General features: G+C 47.4%; 1 protein-coding gene across 3 annotated transcripts in view; it reads left to right on the top strand.

The window, feature by feature from the left end:
- Nucleotides 1-18724, top strand: part of ELMO1 (engulfment and cell motility 1) — a 392644-nt gene that overhangs the window by 141875 nt on the left and 232045 nt on the right. For all 3 annotated transcript variants that reach the window (XM_081102184.1, XM_081102182.1, XM_081102183.1), the window contains exons 7-8: nt 6945-6980; nt 13374-13473. In XM_081102184.1, coding sequence (XP_080958310.1) covers nt 6945-6980; nt 13374-13473 — 136 coding nt within the window. The remainder of the gene's footprint in view (nt 1-6944; nt 6981-13373; nt 13474-18724) is intronic.

Genomic DNA, 18724 nt, shown 5'->3' with positions numbered 1-18724 from the left:
CTTCTTGTAAGGACACCAGTCAGATTGGATCAGGACACCCCCTAATGGCTCATTTGAACCCCCAATCACCTCTTTAAAGGCTCTGTCTCCAAATGCTGTCCCGACTGAGGCAGTGGGGGCCAGGGATTCAACCTAGGAATTTGGGGGGCACACAATTGAACCCATAACACTCAACAAAGGGACAGTACCCCATTTGTTTAAAAGGAAAAAAGGAGTAAAAACGGATACTATGTATTTGTCTTTCAATATTACTTCCTATCCCTGCCGTGGCCTTCCTGTGTAACTCATCTTGATCTACAGAGGGGCCCCCCCAAAAAATCACATCCCTCAGACTGGAGACTGGGGACAACATGAGAGATGTCAGGATTGAGCGGCTGTATGTGAACTATAAGACTTGAATTCCTTTTTTATTTATCTTTTAAAAAATATTTTTATTGATTTCAGAGAGGAAGGGAGAGGAAGGGAGAGATAGAAACATCAATGATGAGAGAGAATCATTGATCGGCAGCCTCCTGCACACCCCACACTGGGAGACTGAGCCCACAACCCAGGCATGTGCCCTGACCAGGGACCAAACCATGACCTTCTGGTTCATAGTTCGATGCTCAACCACTGAGCCACACCAGCTGGGCTTGAATTCCTTTTATAAAATAGCATATTATTCTCAGTGTAACATTTAACTGCTTGTGATTCAGAAGCCACCCCAGTTTGCTACGGACAGCCAGTTTCTAGGCAGATAAGCAGAAGCCCAGATCCTGGGTGAGCTCTGTTTGTCATCTGCCTCCCACACCTTCCCGCCACACTGTGTAAGGGAGGACTGCCTGCTCTCCCGGGCAGCTCTCCTGCCCTCCTCTCCACTTCACAGAAGTTCAAAGCCAAGCACAGCCTCCTGCCTTCCTTCTGCAGGTCCTGCCACTCACCCTAGGAAGCTGCTCAGTGGACCCTCAGATATATATATATATATATGTTATATTTTCAGATCTTCTGCTCAGATGAAAAAGAAAAGAAAGGGGCATTTTTCTTGCAAGGAAACTTGGCTTCTCAATTCAATGTAGAGCAAGGCTTTAACTAATTAGCAGACAACCTTTGGAGTAGAAACCACACAAATCGGGTAGACACCGGACCCGGGCAGACTTCCCGCTTGGGTAGAGGTGTCCCAGCAGGACCTGTGGAGACTGCAGGAAACACCCAGGACATGTGGCTGCATTTTCCCTCCTGCCTCCGAGCTCTAACGAGATGCAGAGACTCTCACCTGCTGGCCATTACCGAGGCTGAGCCTGTAAAGGTCTCTCTCCAGCCAGCACCGGGGGCCATGGGGCAGCATCAGCCACCGCACAGCCCGGGGAAGTGGCACTTTGCCCGAGTATCGCGTTTAAAACGGGAATTAATTTCCACCCCTGTGGGACTTGGAAATCCCATTCCTAGTTTCAGCTTGAAACATAAATGTGGGAGCAAGTTGTGGGGGAACATGGTGCCCCAACCTGAGTAAGGCATAGTGCCCGTAGGGAACATTCTGGAATGGACAGTGTTAAAAAAAAAAAAAAAAGATGGGCATGAGAAGATTTCTCAGGAATGATGTATTTTATTTGACTGGAAAGAAGAGAAATGGGTACCTGCCACTCTCGATCCCCCGAGGCAAACGAGACTGCTCTGCTCCGGGTGTGAGTGCGGCCCTGTATTTCTGTGTGTCTCTATGCCACGCACAGTGGGCTGTGCGCCCGTGCCCTTCGCCCTTAGACAGAGAACAGGGCGGCATTTCCAAGAAGGAACAGGCAGCATCCTCATAGTTTCCTTCCCACGTGGCAACGGGACAGGAAAATTCCGCCGCTGGAATATGAGTAAGCCCTCGGCACCACCCTGAGCAGGGAAGTCCAGAGAGAAAAGTTAAATTGGGGTACTTACAAAAACTCACAGGTTCTTAAGCTAGCTTTTTGTCCTTAATAAAAACAATTGTATTTATTGTTTAAAAAATAAATGTAAATAAGCAGAAAGAGGAAAATAGGAATCATGTCTAATCCAGCTTTCCCAAGACACATATTTTTGACACTGGGGTGTGTATACTTTCTGTATGTTCTCCTACACACACACACACACACACACACACACACACACAGATACAGACACACACAGAAACACACGCATGCACACATACATACACACATACAGAGAGAGACACAGACATACACACATGCACACAGAGACACACATGCACACACACACACACACATGCACAGGCTTTAGAAAAGTAGAATTATAACCTTCATGCTCTTTGTAGCTTGCTTTTCATACCTGACAGTATTTTCTGTGACTGAATAGTATTCCCCTCATCGTATTTGTTGTCTGATTATGAATTCATTTTTAAAGCTTTGCTGAGGTTCGGTTGATTCACAGAATAACATAATAATGTGAAGGGTAGGCTCAGTGTGGTTAGTCATTCCCCTATGGTTGAACATTTACATTGTTTTCCATGATTGTGAGAATTTTCCAATCAGCTTTTCATTTAGCAAAACCATTGTGAAAATTCAAATTATCATGTTGGACTGAAATTCCCGATTCAGAGACTGTACCCGTTTTCAAGCCGTTTTAAAATAAGAGCATCCCCACAACTGCTGAAATGCCCTCATCTGTACTTGACCATTCAGTTATGAGTCCGGTCAGTGCTGGGCGGATGTTCCCTGAGCGATTCTAGCTTTTCTAAGGAAATCACAGTGAGGTGTTGGAGGAGTTCTTCCTAATCTGGGGAATTTACAAGGACTTTTTCTTTGCTTGGTTTGAAGTTATCGCTCCCGAATTTGGCTGCATGAGGAACAGTGGAAAGAGTCCCCCAGTTATTTTAGACGTAGGCACAGCCCCTGAGCAATGGTCTTCAAAACAAACAACAGTCATAGAAAAGATCAGTTCCCTCCCCATCCTGTCGTTCACATGACACAGAAGTGAGCACCCGTGTGCATGTCTCGCTATGTGTGTGTGTGCTTATAAAAATCATTGACAATGTTCATTCACACACAGTTTCTTATTAAACGTTCATTCTTCGCATCATGTTTTCCATGTGGGCATCACAGCTGTGGCGGTTCTTCCCTGAGGAAATCGGGGCGTGGCCTGAGTGAAGCCTTGTCTTTGATGTTGCCCAGCACCCACACTCGGGATGGGTTTGTAGGTTTTATCCATTTAGCCAGTGGATGTTATTTGATGCTGCCTATTGCGGACACTGGGTTGGGCACATGGGGGTGGGGGGCGGGGGGTTGTATCAAGTCTCCACACAAAAGGTGAATTTCTTTTTTGGAAGCCACGTTGTTCGCCTCCAGGGACAGGGATTATCAGCTCTAACTCGTGCTCTTGTGTCGGAGAGCTTGGCGGGGTTTATAAACCTGGGCTGCACTGCAAGGCCCGGCCAGGCCAGAGACTCACTGCTGGGCCTCCACGTGCAGGTCACCGGGTGCACGGCCTGCACTTCACCTGGAGGAGCAAACTGCTCCCAGGCCCTGCCACAAGGAAGCTGCTCTGTGCGGGTCTCTCGCGCCCCCTGCCTGCCGGCCTGGGGCATGCACCCTGCTGAGCTCAGACAGGTCCAAAGGGAGCAGCCCTCTGGGACCTCCCAGACATTTGCATCACAAACGCCCAAGGGGCCCACTACCCAGGGCTTTGTCAGGGGTTGCCGGGCGGGAAATTCCTGAAGCTGGATCGCCCTGCACCCCACCCCTCTTGGCTTTGTCTGTGTCTGTGGGTGGAAATGAGAGGGGGTCCCACCGCCCAGGGAGAGAGATTATCTTCCGCTTGGGAAAGGAATCCCATACCTTGGGCTGAAATAAGAGGCTGCTGGCCACTGCAGAACATCAGCTTTTCCAGAATCATCTGCTCTTCTTGTCCTGTCTCTTTAAAAGCTGGGTATTTTGAGAGAGACAGAGAGAAAGGCCCTCCATTAGGAAAACAGACATCACAACAAAAAAGTTCCTCTTCCGCTCCTGCTTAATGTGCAGCTATCGTGAGGAAGTGGAGGAGTAGGAACAGGGTGACTGGTGGCTGAGTTTACCTCTGCAGGCTGGTCAGGGCACCTCTCCCAGGCCAGGGGTGGCCACAGGATGGGGAACACACGTAAAAACCTCAGGTGCCCAGGCCCCAGGCCAGAAGGCTCTTTTAGGAAATCGCTGTGCCTGCTGTATATATTACTTACGCACACACACACATCATATGAATTATTTTGAAACAGTTCTATTAAAAGATAAACGGATGCATATTGAAAATTCTAAGAATTGATTTGAGCAAAAATCAATTCAGATTGCTCAGTGCCAAACTGGAGGTGGTGAGGAACTCTCTGCCCACAGGAACCTGGGGGAAAGGCTATTATAGAGAAGAGGCGGGGCAAAACAAGGGAATTATTTGATTGGCTACAGTTAAAGCCTACTTGGCTGTGATTGGTTGAAAACTTGAGGCAGTTAATGGCTTAGATTTGGTTTGCATTGGAGCGTCCTCAGTCTGCCAGCCTCCTGGCTTAATTTAACAGTCACACACTGAATGGGAAAGTTGAAGGTCAGATCCCACCTGTTGTCCCTGTTGTCCTTTCATACAAAGACCGGACTCAAGGTAGCGCCTCGCACCCAGTTGTCCAGCTTTTTCCTAACCTCTCAGCCTGGAGCTGCTTCTCACTGTTCCTTTCACTCATGACTTTGGCACTTTTAAGACTATAGATCAGCCGTTTTGTACAATATCCTCCAATTTGGGTTTGTTAAAGACTAATTCATTAAAGTTAATTTTCAGGGAAAGATAAAAGCATGTTTTATATGAAAAATGAACGCATGTTAAAAGAATTCATTTTACTCATGTGAAATGAGAGAGCCAGGCAAAATGTTTTAACCATTTCAAAGGAAAAGTTAAAGGGGCTCAAATTTATTTGCAGCACAGGAATGTTGAAATGAATTGCAAATGGAGATAAAACTGGTTTCTCACCAGCAGGAAGGAAGTCAATTAAATTACTAACAGACAGGACAAAATATACATATGCATCAGTTAGACAATAAGGCAGGAGGAACCTGATAACCCAGAAGAGTATGCTATATAAACACCGCATAATTTTCCACTGAAACACATCTTTTTTTCCTACAGTCTTATCCAAGTTTAGACCCGTATGTATGCCTGTGGCTGGGATACCACAGATGCGTGTGTGCATGTTGTTTTTAATTGCATCATATTGATGGCACAGGGTGCCTCTCTGTCTTGTTACTAGTGTTTACTTTGACCCCTTAAGATAGTGCCTTCGGGGTCTGCACGGTAGTGTCGCGCCCCTCTGTCAGTAGTAATTTTGGAGTAATTTACACCATGGGAAATGGAGAACGGTACAGATGAGGCTCGTATGATTCTCCCTGAGAGACTTGGTTCTTCAACAGCACTGGCACACCGCCCTGTAGAACCATGTGGACTCACCTGTTCCTGTTGTATTCAGTGGGCTCTCCTCTATCATTTATTATTTATTCTGATGCTCAGTGTGTCCCAGATCTGGCTGTGGAACCTTCCTCAAGCTGTCTCTGTGTCCTGACCTGCCTCCCATTATTCTGTGAGCATTTCTTTACGTTCTGGCTCAATGAGATGTTCCCGACTTAGCTAAATCTTTCCTTGTCCCAGCCCTGGCAGGAGCCATTGCTCCAAGGAGGCCAGTTCCTTTCAGTGGGAGGTACTGTTCAGCCCTTCCAAGAGGGCCCACCTGCGCCCGAGCCTGTCCCCCTGTGGTCACCTACTCCTGTTACCCAGCTTTTTCAAGGAAGAAGGAAGGAAGCCAATACACTGTTTTGTTTGTGTTGTTCTTGTTGTGTTAAGAAGGGCAGGTAAAGGAGGAGAGGAGGAAGAGGAAGATCTCTTCATATGTTTTTTAAACCCCCGTTTTACCAAAGACTAGATCTGATCTTCTCATGGTCAGTTAGGTTTCTGAAGTGGTTACATTTTATGTGGTTGCAAATGGGAAATTTAACTTCTGAAGAGCCAAATTATTCATCAACCGTTTATTGAGAGCCAGCTCTGCGTGTGCCTGACGTTATAGTGGTGAGTCACAGTGCAGACAGAGCCCTGCCCTCAAGGGGCTCCAGGAAAGACAGATGTCCTAGGTCATGCAGCTGACGTGTCCTCAGCACATGCAGACATGGGTGGGCTCCGTCTGCCAGGCAGGGAAGTCAGTGGTCAGGGAGGCTTCCCTAGGGCCTTAGAATCAGGACAGTTGAGGGTAGGATTTAGCTAGTTGGACAAGGAGGGGTGGGTATTGAATACAGAGGGAAGAACATAATGTCCGAGAGACTTGGCAGACTCAGGGAATGCAAGTGGTGTGACAAGGTTAGAATCAGTTGCTTCCTTATCTTCTTGACCCCAGTGTTTTAAGAAGCATAATCGTCCTTTCTTGCAGACAAGATGTGCCCATTGCACACTTTTCTTGCAGGCTACCTACCATCCCGGAGCTCCATCTGTTGTCCAAGACTATTGCCATGCCTCAGGATGCCATCCTTCAGAATTTTATTTCTCTCAAGAAAAGAGAAAGTAAAATCAGTGAGCATTTTACCCGAGAAAGATAATCAACTCCGTTTTTATTGTTGAGGATACGCTTAAGAACAACTCTAGTACTTTTAGGTGTCACCCTTTTCACTGAAAATGTACCTTATTCTTATTATCTCTAGGGATTTCTCCCTCCTCCCCTTGAACACATATTGGTTCTGAGTCAAATGGAGTGGTCTTGTTGCCCTTACTCATAAGTAAATGTAGTAGGTTGGTTACAGTAGTTTAACCCTTATGATTGTTTCTTATCATTAGGGAATACCCATCAGTATATTACTTTGAATAATATATTACCTCATGGCGGTTAAGTCTTTTTATATCTAATCTTGAGCTTTCTTCAAGATATGTAATTTGTGTAAAAAAATGATTGCTTTCAAACATGCTCCTCACGTGATTGTTCTTAAATTTTGCAGACGATACCAGAAGTTGCAGAAGATCATGAAGCCTTGGTAAGAATTTATGATTGCTTGATTCAGCTTATATAACACGCTCCTTCCTGCATCATTAGTCTCTGTCCTCAGATAGCTGTGCATGTAGATGTTTTGAGTGATTTTATTTTGCTGTTTGATGTTCTTATAAACAGGTTCTTTAAAAATTTATTTCCCCTTTCTTTCTGTTTTGTGGCACAAAGGGAACTTTATGTCTGTAGCCACAGAATGAGTACATCAGGATTGCTACCCTTCTCTTGGGGCAAGGCTGGGCATAATTTTATGTATTGCATTAAACAAAAGCTTTCTTTTTTGTGGCCTATGTGATGTTCAAAGCCATTCTCTTCAGTGGCTCAGTAAAAACAAACACCCCACTCAGGATTGAAGTATGGAGTGCAAGTTGTTGACTTTGAGCCTGAGAAAGGGCTGGGTCACCTGCCTGTATGTGCACTGCGTGATGATGTGTCCGACCCACAGGGCCCCTGTCGTAGAGTCTTTCCTCCTCGGTGCCTTTCTCACCCACTAAACAAGAGGAGTCCAGACAGGGCCTAGAACCTCTCTGTGGTGGGCTGGACACATGTCCGTTCTGCTGAGTTGTTAAGCAGATAATTTCAGTTTGAGAAGGAAGACTGATTTTTTTAAGCCCTGAGGAAAAAGCCCGGTATCTTCAGGGTAGGTAGTGCTCTTGAATCCTCTATCCTCCCCGCGCCCCCACACAGAGAAGGGTTAGGGGCAGGAACTTGTCAGGTATTACACTGCAGTGAAGTATAGAAAGCCATCTTGAGTTTCTAGGAGAAAGCTCCTTAAGTCTTACTTCGATATATGTTCTTCATATAAGAGTAGCACTTCATGGTGACGACAGTAGGAGCCATCTTTTATGGAAGCTCACTCTGTCCCAGGCTGTCACCTGCTTATACTCATTGCTCTAATTCACACACACACCCACCACACACGATTAGTAAAATTAGCACCATTTCCTTAGTGCAAAACTAAAACCCGGTGGTAGGACCGAGATTTGAACTGAGTTTTTCTCTAATAACTTCATACAACTTGGTAATGGAGAGGAATGTGGGACTCTGAAGCCAAAATGATGTCTTGAAATTTATCTGCCAGGGTTTTGTTCTGTGGGTGTGGAGACTGGAAGGGGGACTAGCATTAACTGTGACGTCTGCTGAGCAGTCATAGACAAAGTCGGTGCTCAGGGCCCTGGTTCCTGAGGTGGCAGAGTAGTTCATCAGATGAAGTCATGAGGCTGTTCTCACCTGATGGCAAAACTGGACAAGACAAGACAGGAAACAAAAGTGGTAGATCATCAAATGAACCAGGTGCAACCCATTAACAATGACAGTCAAGCAGTATATAGGAAGGATAATACTTTGCAGCGAATAAGGTTTTATCCCGGGAAAAGGTTAAAGTTTGAAAGTCAGTCCCTGGGTGTGATTCAGTATTTAGTAAAATAAAGGAGAATAAAATAATCTTAATAGATGCAGAAAGTAGATGATAGGTACAGAAAAAGTTTTATTAATCTAACATTCATTCATAAAAATTCTCAGCAATCTAGAAATGGAGATAATTTCTTCAACCTGATAAAGGCAGTGGAAAAAATGCATTATTCTTCATGTGAGGAGACTGAATTTCCTCCTCCTAAAGATGGGAAATCAGGCAAATGTGTTTTGCACTTCTGTTCAACATTATATTGGAGCGTTTAGCCATAGCAATAAGTCAAGAAAGAAATAAAAGACATAATGGTCAGAAAGAAAGAAGTAAAACAACTCTATTTATAGAAGATATGTTTATGTAAAAATTCCAAAGAAATCTATAAAGACATTGCTAGGTCTCATAATTGAATTTAGCAAGATTTTTGGATACAACATCGGTATATACAAGTGAGGTATTTTTATACATTAACAGCAAACAACTAGAAAATGAAATTTTAAAACTTTCTTTACAAAGTATCAAAAATCATTAAATTTTTTGGAATAAGTTTAACAAGAGACATGCACTGTCTGTTCACTGAAAAATATATTACCGAAAGGAGTTAAAGAAGACCTAAGTAAGTGGAGAATGTACCATTTCGTGGTTTAAAATACACAGCATTTTGAAGAGAGCAATTCTTCCTAAATTAATCTGTAAGTTCAATTCAGTACATTTTTTTAAAAAGAAATTATAAATCAATCTTAAAACTTAAAAGAAGCGCATAGACCCTAGAATAGCCTAAACAGTCTTGAAAAACAACAACGAAGACCAACAATGTTGATGGATTTCAACTGATTTCAAGACTTACTAAAGTTAGTTATTAAGACAGTATGATATTGTTATAAGAGGACAGATGGGTCAATGGAATAAAGAGTCCAGGGTCAATGGAATAAAGAGTCCAGAATTGATCCACAGTTAAATTTTAACAACGGAGCCAAAAGATTGTTGGCTGACATAAATCATGCTATGATTCTGAAGATCAAGGCATTGCCTAGCTGTATAGAAATCCATACATTTCAATGTATATAAATTTTATCACAAACAAAAGAAACTACAGTTAAGTCCTCACTAGCATCATCGATAGGTTCTTGGAACTGTGGCAAAATATCACAGAAGGAAACCAATGTTACCACAGACTAATTGATATCAACAAGATTTACGTTTCTACAGCATCTCATCAATGCGATAACAAAATGGCACTGAACTAAGTGTCGTTATTCAAGAACGCGCCTGACATGGAAAACTCAAAGGGCAGGGCAGGACAGTGTTCATTGTCACTGGCCGTTAAGGATACATGGAGTGTGATTTATTGATCACTTTAAAACTGGCCTTTCTTTTCACCTTTCCTCCACTTGTCCTGGCCACGGCCCCCAGTGGAAACATTTGGAAGCACTATTCTTGTATAAACTTAGCAGCATAAATTTAAACGCTACGAGATTGGCTGACATCTGTTGGAATGAAGACAGTCTCTACTGAGTTGATGAGAAACATTGATGCGAATGTTTCCAGCACACATGGTGGGTTGGCCAGGACCGTGACTCTCCGCCCGCATAGAGAGTTTGCCGTCGGTGTAATTTGTGGCAGTCAGCGCTACACAAATTTTAGGTTAGCACTTGATGCGAAATAAATAAGCCAACCAAACAAGAATGCTCCCTCCTGGGCCAGGCCCTTGCTCTATATTTGCACCTCTTGGGCCTGGATCTTCTCCACCAGCACTGACGTCAGAGCTCAGCCCGTGGCTCCTGCCTCCGCCTCTTTGGAGCCGAGTGTCTCCTCTAGAAATGGACGTAAACCCTGTGTCTGGCGTGCTGAGAGCTCTGTGGCTGCCTCGTTTGAAATGAAGTGATTGCGTCCGCTGATTTGGAATGTTAAAACATTTTGTCCGGCCGCCCTTTCCTTGCAACTGAGGGTTTGAAGCTGAATTTTGAGAAAGTTCTCCCTCTTAGAAACCTAGTATGCCATCCAGCAAGCCATCAAAATGAATTATATGTTACCTATGCACTATCCATAGAGCATATAATCTGTGCAGTATATATTTAATAACATAATATGCAACACAGTACATATAGACCTAACATATCTAATAACATTTGTATATCATATCATATGTCTAAAACATCTCTATATAATGTGTGATTACGTATTAAAACATGTAAATGTATGTATACATGTTACTAGGTAATGTGTAACATGTAAATATCATCCTATAACATTTCTATAAAATGTTATTAGATGGCCCAAGAGAGTAGTCCTTCCTCTGGGCGCTTTGGTGTGTGATGTGAAGATCTCCCCTCACTTACCAGTCGTTCACACTAAGGATAATTGGCACAGGAAGCCCTGTCCGCTGTATCCGAAATGGTGCTCCCCTCGGTGGCCACCTGGAGACTGAAAGCCGGGCCCCAAGTCAGCTTGGAGATTTGGAAACCAAACTCCACTCTTTCCCGTTCTCTGCGTCCCCTTCCAAAGCCCTTCCAGGAGGAGTCTGTAGGCAGAGCGCCGGAGCACTGGGACGAAGGGCCATCCCAGATGTGACCACAGGCACATGGACTGTGGGTTCCCTGAGCAGGGCACAGTCCTTTCCCCTTGGGTAACTAGAGAGGGTTCATACTGCGTCCTTTGCTTCTGCAGCAGGTGGCGAAGACTAATAGCGCCTCTGACCCCGGCCTCAACCCGCTACAGGGACTGGAAGGAAGGGTTTGTTCCCAAAAATGTGTGCATTCCTTGCCACGGCCTGTCCGCTGCTTGTTCTGTTAGCAATGACCTTGAGGCCGTCTCCTCTCAGTGTGGAGGCCACGGACATGTCCTCCAGGCGTGGACCTGGGAAACTTGGAGCGTGGACGTCTCTGAGCATGCCTGATGTCGGCAGATGGCAACTCTGAGCAATATGACTGCTGGTTTTCCTCTTTCCTAAGTTAAAAAATTTAGCTAATATTACTTACTACTAGTACTATGCTAAAATAATAAATCAGCTAATGGTTTTATGATGAATATTATAATTCTATAATAATGTATCCACAGCAATACTAATGCCAGCACAATCTTTTAATAAATCTTGCTAATTGCTTTATTGCCTGGCTCTCTTATTTTCCTCCCCCCCCCCCCCCCCCAGATGTTTGTGTTATCTTGACTCATTGCCAATAGAAAGAGTCGTTCTGGAATTTTTGTTTAACCTTTCTTGCTACTCTCTTCATCCCCTGTCTCCTGTCTTTCTGCTTTTTTGTTCTCTCCTTAAGGAAGTGTGTTTTCTGGTCTGGGATGTATTTGCTGGGGCCGATCCTCTGATGCCACCTAGGGGCACCTGTAGGCTGTGAGTGCCCAGCTGGGACTCAGAAAAGAGCCTTTAAAAGAGCATTTGCTGCTTTTCTATTGGCCTGAGTGGTTTGGCTTCTCTTGCACGTTTATTTTTCTGGCTCCAAAGGCAGATCGTTATGGACACATTGAAGGCAAACACTTGACAATCACAGGCTGCGTTTACCGTTCGAAGCCTCGCTTTTGCATGATGGTCCGAGCCAGTCTGTGCTGCTTCCTCCGTGCCGCACCCGCCTGAAGGTGGCTTCTCTCCCAGCAGTCGTCTGGTTAGGCACCACCACCAGCAGCATCACCGTCCCTTTGTGATAAGTGAGGAAACTGAGGCAGAGATGCACCACTGATGTCCTGCCTCGAGCTGGAGGGGACCCTCTGCCCTGTGACTGGGGAGCCACCCGCTCACCCGTTTCCGTCCATTGTGTCTCCTCCTCTCTGCCCTCTGGCAGCTTTGGGCAGGGGCCGCTTCTTCTCTCCTGGGTTTCTTTTCAGCATCACAGCTCCTGGGAGAGGCAGGATCCCAAGGTCATTGCTGAGGCTGCGCTGAGAGCACAGGAAGGAAGGGGACTGTGAAGCTGCTTTAAAAGAAACACGGGCTGCTTTCGAATCGAGTAATTGACATCTGGTGGTGTAGCAATTGTAAACAGGAGTCTACAGATTGAACATCTGAGCAGGCTACTCTATTTTTAAAAAACCAAGCAAATGACTCGGCAGTTGTAGGCCGTGTAGAAGTCCCGAGGCCCACGATCCCATGAACTTGGAGAGTCCCAATCTTGAGAGTCTCAGGTTTATTATGATGAGCATTTACAGTAGAGGTGGGTTTCTGTGAGATGCAGGGTGTCTGTTAAAGTGTTGTTTTGAAGGCACCAGAAACCAGGATGTTGTCTGATGGGGGCACAACTGCCTTTACCTGTGCTTGCTGCATCTCTGTGTGAAATTCTAGTGCTCACCTTAGACCCTTCCCACCGTCCTCCAGTCACAGCCACCTGCTGCCGGCCAATGGTCATCTCTCCATAGACACTGTGCAGAGAGAAGATACTGGCCAGTGTCACACAGAAAGGAATGTCCTTACCTACATACAAGCTCATCTCTATGAGCTCGTGTCTGTGTGCACTTGGCCAGACACACACACACATAGGCACACACGCAGATACATGGAGGCCACGCAGATCCTGTGCAAAGTGCTATTACTCTGAAGAGAATCATTTCTCGCCTTCCCTGTTGGACACCCACGGGCAATACAGGAGGCGCATTGCCTGTCTCCATCACCCTAGCTCCTGGCTGAGCTGTCCTTTAAGCCCTCACGTGCCGAATGCTCCCCGCCACTGCTGAGGCTGCACGCAGCCCTGTGGTTGGATGGAGATCGCTGTCCAGTGCCCTGCGGAGCGGACAGGCTCAGAGAGGGGGTGCCTCCGTGCAGCAGGCACAGCTCACCAGGGCGGGGTCACTGTGAGCCCGGTCAGTCCCACTGCAGCCCGGCTCCCTGGGCAGCCTGGGAGGCCGGCCTGCATCCTGTCCCTGGACACAGGTTGGCACCGCATGGTCTGTGGCCCATTTCCTCAGGCTTCGTCACTCCCATGTCTCCCCATGCTCAGCTCCGGGCCCGTGACCATTGTGCCTCCCTGTGTTTTCCAGCTTTGGAGACATGCTGTCCTTCACGCTGACGGCCTTCGTGGAGCTGATGGACCATGGGATCGTGTCCTGGGATACGTTCTCGGTGGCGTTCATTAAGAAGGTAAGGCCCACTGTGCTTCCTTGGGCCCGAGTCCCTCCTTCTCTCCCTCCCTCCCTCCCTGCCTTGTCTCTTGTGACTTTGATCATCTTGAATGGTACTGGTCAGCTGTATTGTAGAAAGCCCTCCAATCTGGGTTTCTTTGATCCTTCCCTCATGGTCCATGGAAGGCTGTGCCTTTGTGGCAAGAATACCAGAGCAGTAACGTGCCCTCCTCCGTGCATCCCGGGGGTACCTGCTGTCCATATGTCTTCATTGGCAGAGCTGACCTTGACCGGGAGGCTGAGGTGGTATCTGCTGAGTCCCCTGGTGACGTTATTCCTTGTCCTTTCGAAGTTAACCCACAGCTCGAGGGAGACGCTGCCTTGAAACGAAGGCCATCCCGGAGCTCCTCACCTGCTGACGCGGGGTTGGGATCGGAGGTCCCTGCACGATGTTGCATATTTATTTCAGACAAGAGCTGGTTGGGAGCCCAGGGTACTCTTGACCGAACCCCGAGTCCTCTTTCCTTCCACGAGGGCGTAAAGGCAAAGATGACGAGCGATGGGAACAACTTAGAAAATAACCCCAAAGGGCGAGGCCCCCTTTTTGCCTGTATTTGTCAGAATTGTGAAAAGAAGAGGAGTGGCCGTCAGTGAGAAAGCCAAGGACATTCTGACGTGTTCTGAGGGGCTTTCCTGGGGAGGGGGCAGGGAGTGATGATGGAGGCAGAGAACAGACTCTGAATTCTGTCTCTCTCGGTCCAAGTCTGGAGAAGCAGGTTCCATGTGAAGATCCTGCGTTTTGCGGATGTTTGACACTAAGAAACATTGTACCTCGTTCTGAACTATGGCGGCCTTCTTCCTCCAGTCCCGTCGCCTCCTGCCTCTGCTGGGCCAGCAGCGCTGCTCCGAGGCTGGCTCCTGGGAGCGTATTGTGTGTTCACACACCACTTAATGCTTTTGATCCCGGCAGGCGTCCCCTCCAGAGAAGGACAGAGAGTTCTGTGCTTTCTGGTCCGGAGGCAGGAGGCAAGGACACAGTGGCCTTGCCCCCCCTCCCCCATCTCACCCCCCCTTGTGTTCCAGTGGGTAAAGATGGCTTCTGAGGACCTGCCCCTCCCCCCACGCTGCCGCTTGTTGAGCCCTCCCTGCCTCCCTGGGTGGGGTGCAGGCATCCCTCCTGCTCTCCACTCCCCTGGGATGCTGGGGGTTGTCCCTGTGCCTTTTCTGTGAATTGGGGGTCATTTGTCTGGCTCTCCCGGTGACTCCTAGGGAGGCGGAACCATGGCTTTCGCCCCAACTTTGTCCTCAGAGCCCGGCACAGACCTTAATGCATTTCTGTGAAATGAATGAATGAAACTTGCTTCAGAAGCATTATTTTTCTTTTTTAAATATATTTTTATTGACTTTAGAGAAAGAGGCAGGGAGAGGGAGAGAGAGAAATATCGATGTGAGAGAGAAACATTGATCAGTTGCCTTTGGTAAGTGCCCCAACCTGGGATCAAACCCACAACCCAGGCATGTGCCCTGGCTGGGAATCAAACCAGCAACCTTTCGGTGCACAGGACGACGCCCGGCCAACTGAGCCACACCGGCCGGGTCAGAAGCTTTGTTTAAAACCCAGAACTGGAAGGAGGAGTACAATGGTTTAGTGTTTAAATGAGCGTCAAGTAGAATTTCAGTGGTGCGCGGACAAAGCGGTCTTTCTTTAACACCTTAAGCGCCACGCCTGCTTTGCCTTCCTTTCCGTTTAGCCTGCGACAGCCCATTTCACCGACGGCTGGCGGCACCGGTGGCCGACGAGGTCCGGAGGGAAAGTAGTGTCAGTCACCGTGACTGGCATGGCGCTTAACGTGCTAAATGATGTGAGACATGGTTAGAGAGAATGACAGTAACTTTAAATTGCCAACTGCTTAACACGTTAAGCACCGTGTCAGTCGCCGGTGACTGACATGGAAAGGAAGACAACACAGGCTTGGCGCCTAACGGGTTAAGAAAATGGTTTCCATTTCCTGCAATTAAGTGAAAAGCCATCTTAAATCTAATGGTGACTAATAAAAAGTGAAGTATTTTTCAGAGGGCAATACATTTCACATACTCGTAGTCCACGTGCTCATTCCCAGTCATTCTCTTTCCCTCGCCTTGCTACTTGGATCTCAACCCCAAGTTGAATTTGAAAAATGGTCATCAGAAAATGGCTTCATAATTGATCGTTTCTGTAAGGTTAACGCCGTTTCTTCATTAGCTGGATCAGCTTCGGCGCCCTGACAACCCAGAGGTTGTGTGCAGACAGCTGTCTTTTAAATGGAGCTTTATCTCGACAAAAATCTGGTGACAAAAGACGCTTATCTCTGCGACACGGACTTGGCTCCCTGTTAATGCCAGATTCATGCCACTTTGGAGAAGTGTTGTTGCCCCTGCCAGCCCCGTCTCCTGCTCACTGCTTCATCTGTTGGTTCTAGTTCCAGACTTCGTTTGCAATAAGTAACGTCATTGCAAACACTTTGAAACTTGGAATTTTTTTATGCCAGTATGTAATGTTGCTTTTTAAAAAATATGTTTAAAATTGGTTTTAGAGATAGAGGAAGGGAGAGAGACAGAGAGAGAGAATCAGTGTGAGGGTGAGCTTCCTCCTGCACACCCCCTGCGGATAACAACCCGGGCATGTGCCTGGGTGGGACTCGAACTGGCAACCTCTTGGTGCTGGGGTCGATGCCCACCCTCTGAGCACACTGGCCAGCGCCATGTTGTTGCCTTTTAAAGACCTGGCTACCTAAGGAGCGGATAGGAGGGCGTGGAGAAAAAAGAATGGAGTAAAGACACCCCAAGCCCCCAGAACTTTTCTGAGCCACGAGTTGGTTTTCTCCTCGCCAAGGACAGCACCAGGGCCTTTTCTTGGCAGCAGAGCCGCACACAGAGCTCTGAACCCGGCTCTGCAGGAGGCCGGTCCACCCACCGAGCTGCCAGCGCTGGACACGCACCCAGCGTGCGGCTTAGACCAGTAATTTCTGCCTCTTCCTAGTAAAAACGTGCGAGATTTGCGGGCTGCTGCCTGGTGCTTCCAGCCCTGGGAAGGAGCCCAGCGCCCACGGGGCATTCAGTTGTGGTGACAGAGGAGAACTTAAGACCTCATCTGGGGCAACTCGAAGAGGGTTTACGTGATTTTGATCGCTGGGTCCTGGATTCATGCACTGTGATGGCCCTTAGCTTCCTAAAACCACCCAGATCTTCCTCAGTTGTGTATGGGCAACCTTTTCAACTGGGTGGAAGCGTGCGGGAGCAGTGTGTGTAATTATAGCTGACCCTCTGACCTCCGCTTCCTCATGCTGCAGACCTACTTTCCCGCAGCTGGGCTTTGGCTCGGTTAGACTTTATCACCTACGTGGGCCAAAAGTACAGTAACGGAGCTTCAAAAACTTTAAAGGCAAAGAGCCTGCTGGTGTGGCTATATATGATTGAGCATCGACCTATGAACCAGGAGGTCATGGTTCGATTCCCAGTCAGCGCACCCGCCCGGGTTGCAGGCTCGATCCCCAGTAGAGGGCGTGCAGAAAGCAGCCAATCAATGATTCTCTCTCATCATTGATGTTTCTATCTCTCCCTCTTGCTTCTTTCTGAAATCAATTTATCCTATATAATAAAAGGCTAATATGCAAATCAACCAAATAGCGGAACGACCGGTCATTGCACTGAACACCAGGGGGCAGACGCTCAATGCAGGAGCTGCCTCCTAGTGGTCAGTGTGCTCCCACAGGGGGAGTGCCGCTCAGCTAGAAGCCAGGCTCACGGCTGGTGAGTGCAGCGGTGGTGGCTGGAGCCTCTCCTGCCTCCACAGCAGCACTAAGGATGTCAGACATCCCCCGAGGGCTCCCAGACTGCAAGAGGGCATAGGCTGGCCTGAGGGACCCCCCCCCCCCTCCCCAGCACACAAATTTCGTGCACCAGGCCTCTAGTATATATAAGTTTGTGTGTGTGTGTGTGTGTGTGTGTGTGTGTATAAGTTTAAAGGCAAAGTCTCTGCTAGACTATAAGGTCCTTGAAATTAAAAATCCTGTGGGTCTTGCTCCTCTCTCTTCAGGTCTCAGGGCAGCGCGAGCCTGTTTGGTGGCACACGGTGAATGCCTGTGACTCCAATGAATGGAGAGAGAGGGTGGAGGCTGGCAGGTGGCGAGGGAGCTCTCAGGTGGAAAATTCTCCAAGGAGCCATAAGGATACATGCAAATTCATGAAATGGAGACGAGAAAAGGGGAGTGGAGGGAGGAGAGAAGGAGTGCAGAGGACATGAGCAGCATCGTCAGCGAGCGGCTCTGGGAGTTCTCCCATTTCCCAGCAGGCGCCTGAGCCTGTGCTGGGGCAGCAGAAAGGGGTGGGATGGTGTGGATAGGGGAGCGGCATTTCTCTTTACTTGGAGGAGGTCTAAGAGAAGTGGTAAACATGAGACAGTATGGGAGAATTGGCTTTCCCTCAGAGAAAGGCGGCCTTAGAGGAGAAAGGCAGTCTTGGCAGGTAGAGTTGGTCCCATGGAGCAGACTGAGGAGGAAGGTGCGGGCTTTCCAGGGCCAGTAAACACGTCGGAGAAGTTTATTGGCCGTGAAATGGGCAAACGCAGTTGACGATGGGCCAGTGGAGTTCTTTTGAGAATCTTAAATGTCTCGTATTCTTTCCTGTAGTTTATATCATAAAATAATAGCATTTGGAATATAACGTCGTAATGTTACTGTGCTTTGCGTCATTTATTTCACACCCTCTGAAATCCAGATGTCTGTGGGGCAAGGGTGGAGGCTGGTGTCAGTACTCTTACCCCTGCTTTCACAGGGAGTCGCTGGGCTGGGAACAGTTGAGATGGTCCCAGCGCATTGCCAGGGACGCCTGGGCCTTTTGTCTCGTGCAGGGCTGGAGAGGGGATGCGGAGAAGTGGTCGGGGGGACGGCGTAGAGGAGACATTAGTGTCGACAGAGGGAAGCGGCAAGCTCCCATTTGTCATAGGACCACATTATGCAGCTCTGAAGAGCAGTCATTATGCTGCTATAATAACAGCCCTTCGTGTGCGTTGTCACCGGACAGTAATAACTTTTAATGAGGCCTCTAAAATAAAACCGTTATGCGACCCATTATTCTAACCCTTATTTTGTGTCTCCCTTATGTTGTGATTTATGTTGGAGGCCTCAGCGATTAATTCCTTAGGGAATGCATTTCAGAGCCTAAACTGTGATTTTAACTTTCCACACTGCTAATTTAAAGGTTTTCCTGTTTGCTAACTTTTGGAGAGATGA

This window comes from Myotis nattereri, assembly GCF_964212035.1.
Source record: "Myotis nattereri genome assembly, chromosome: 11".
Taxonomy (NCBI): Eukaryota; Metazoa; Chordata; class Mammalia; order Chiroptera; family Vespertilionidae; genus Myotis; species Myotis nattereri.
This window is presented reverse-complemented; position numbering and strand designations above follow the sequence as displayed.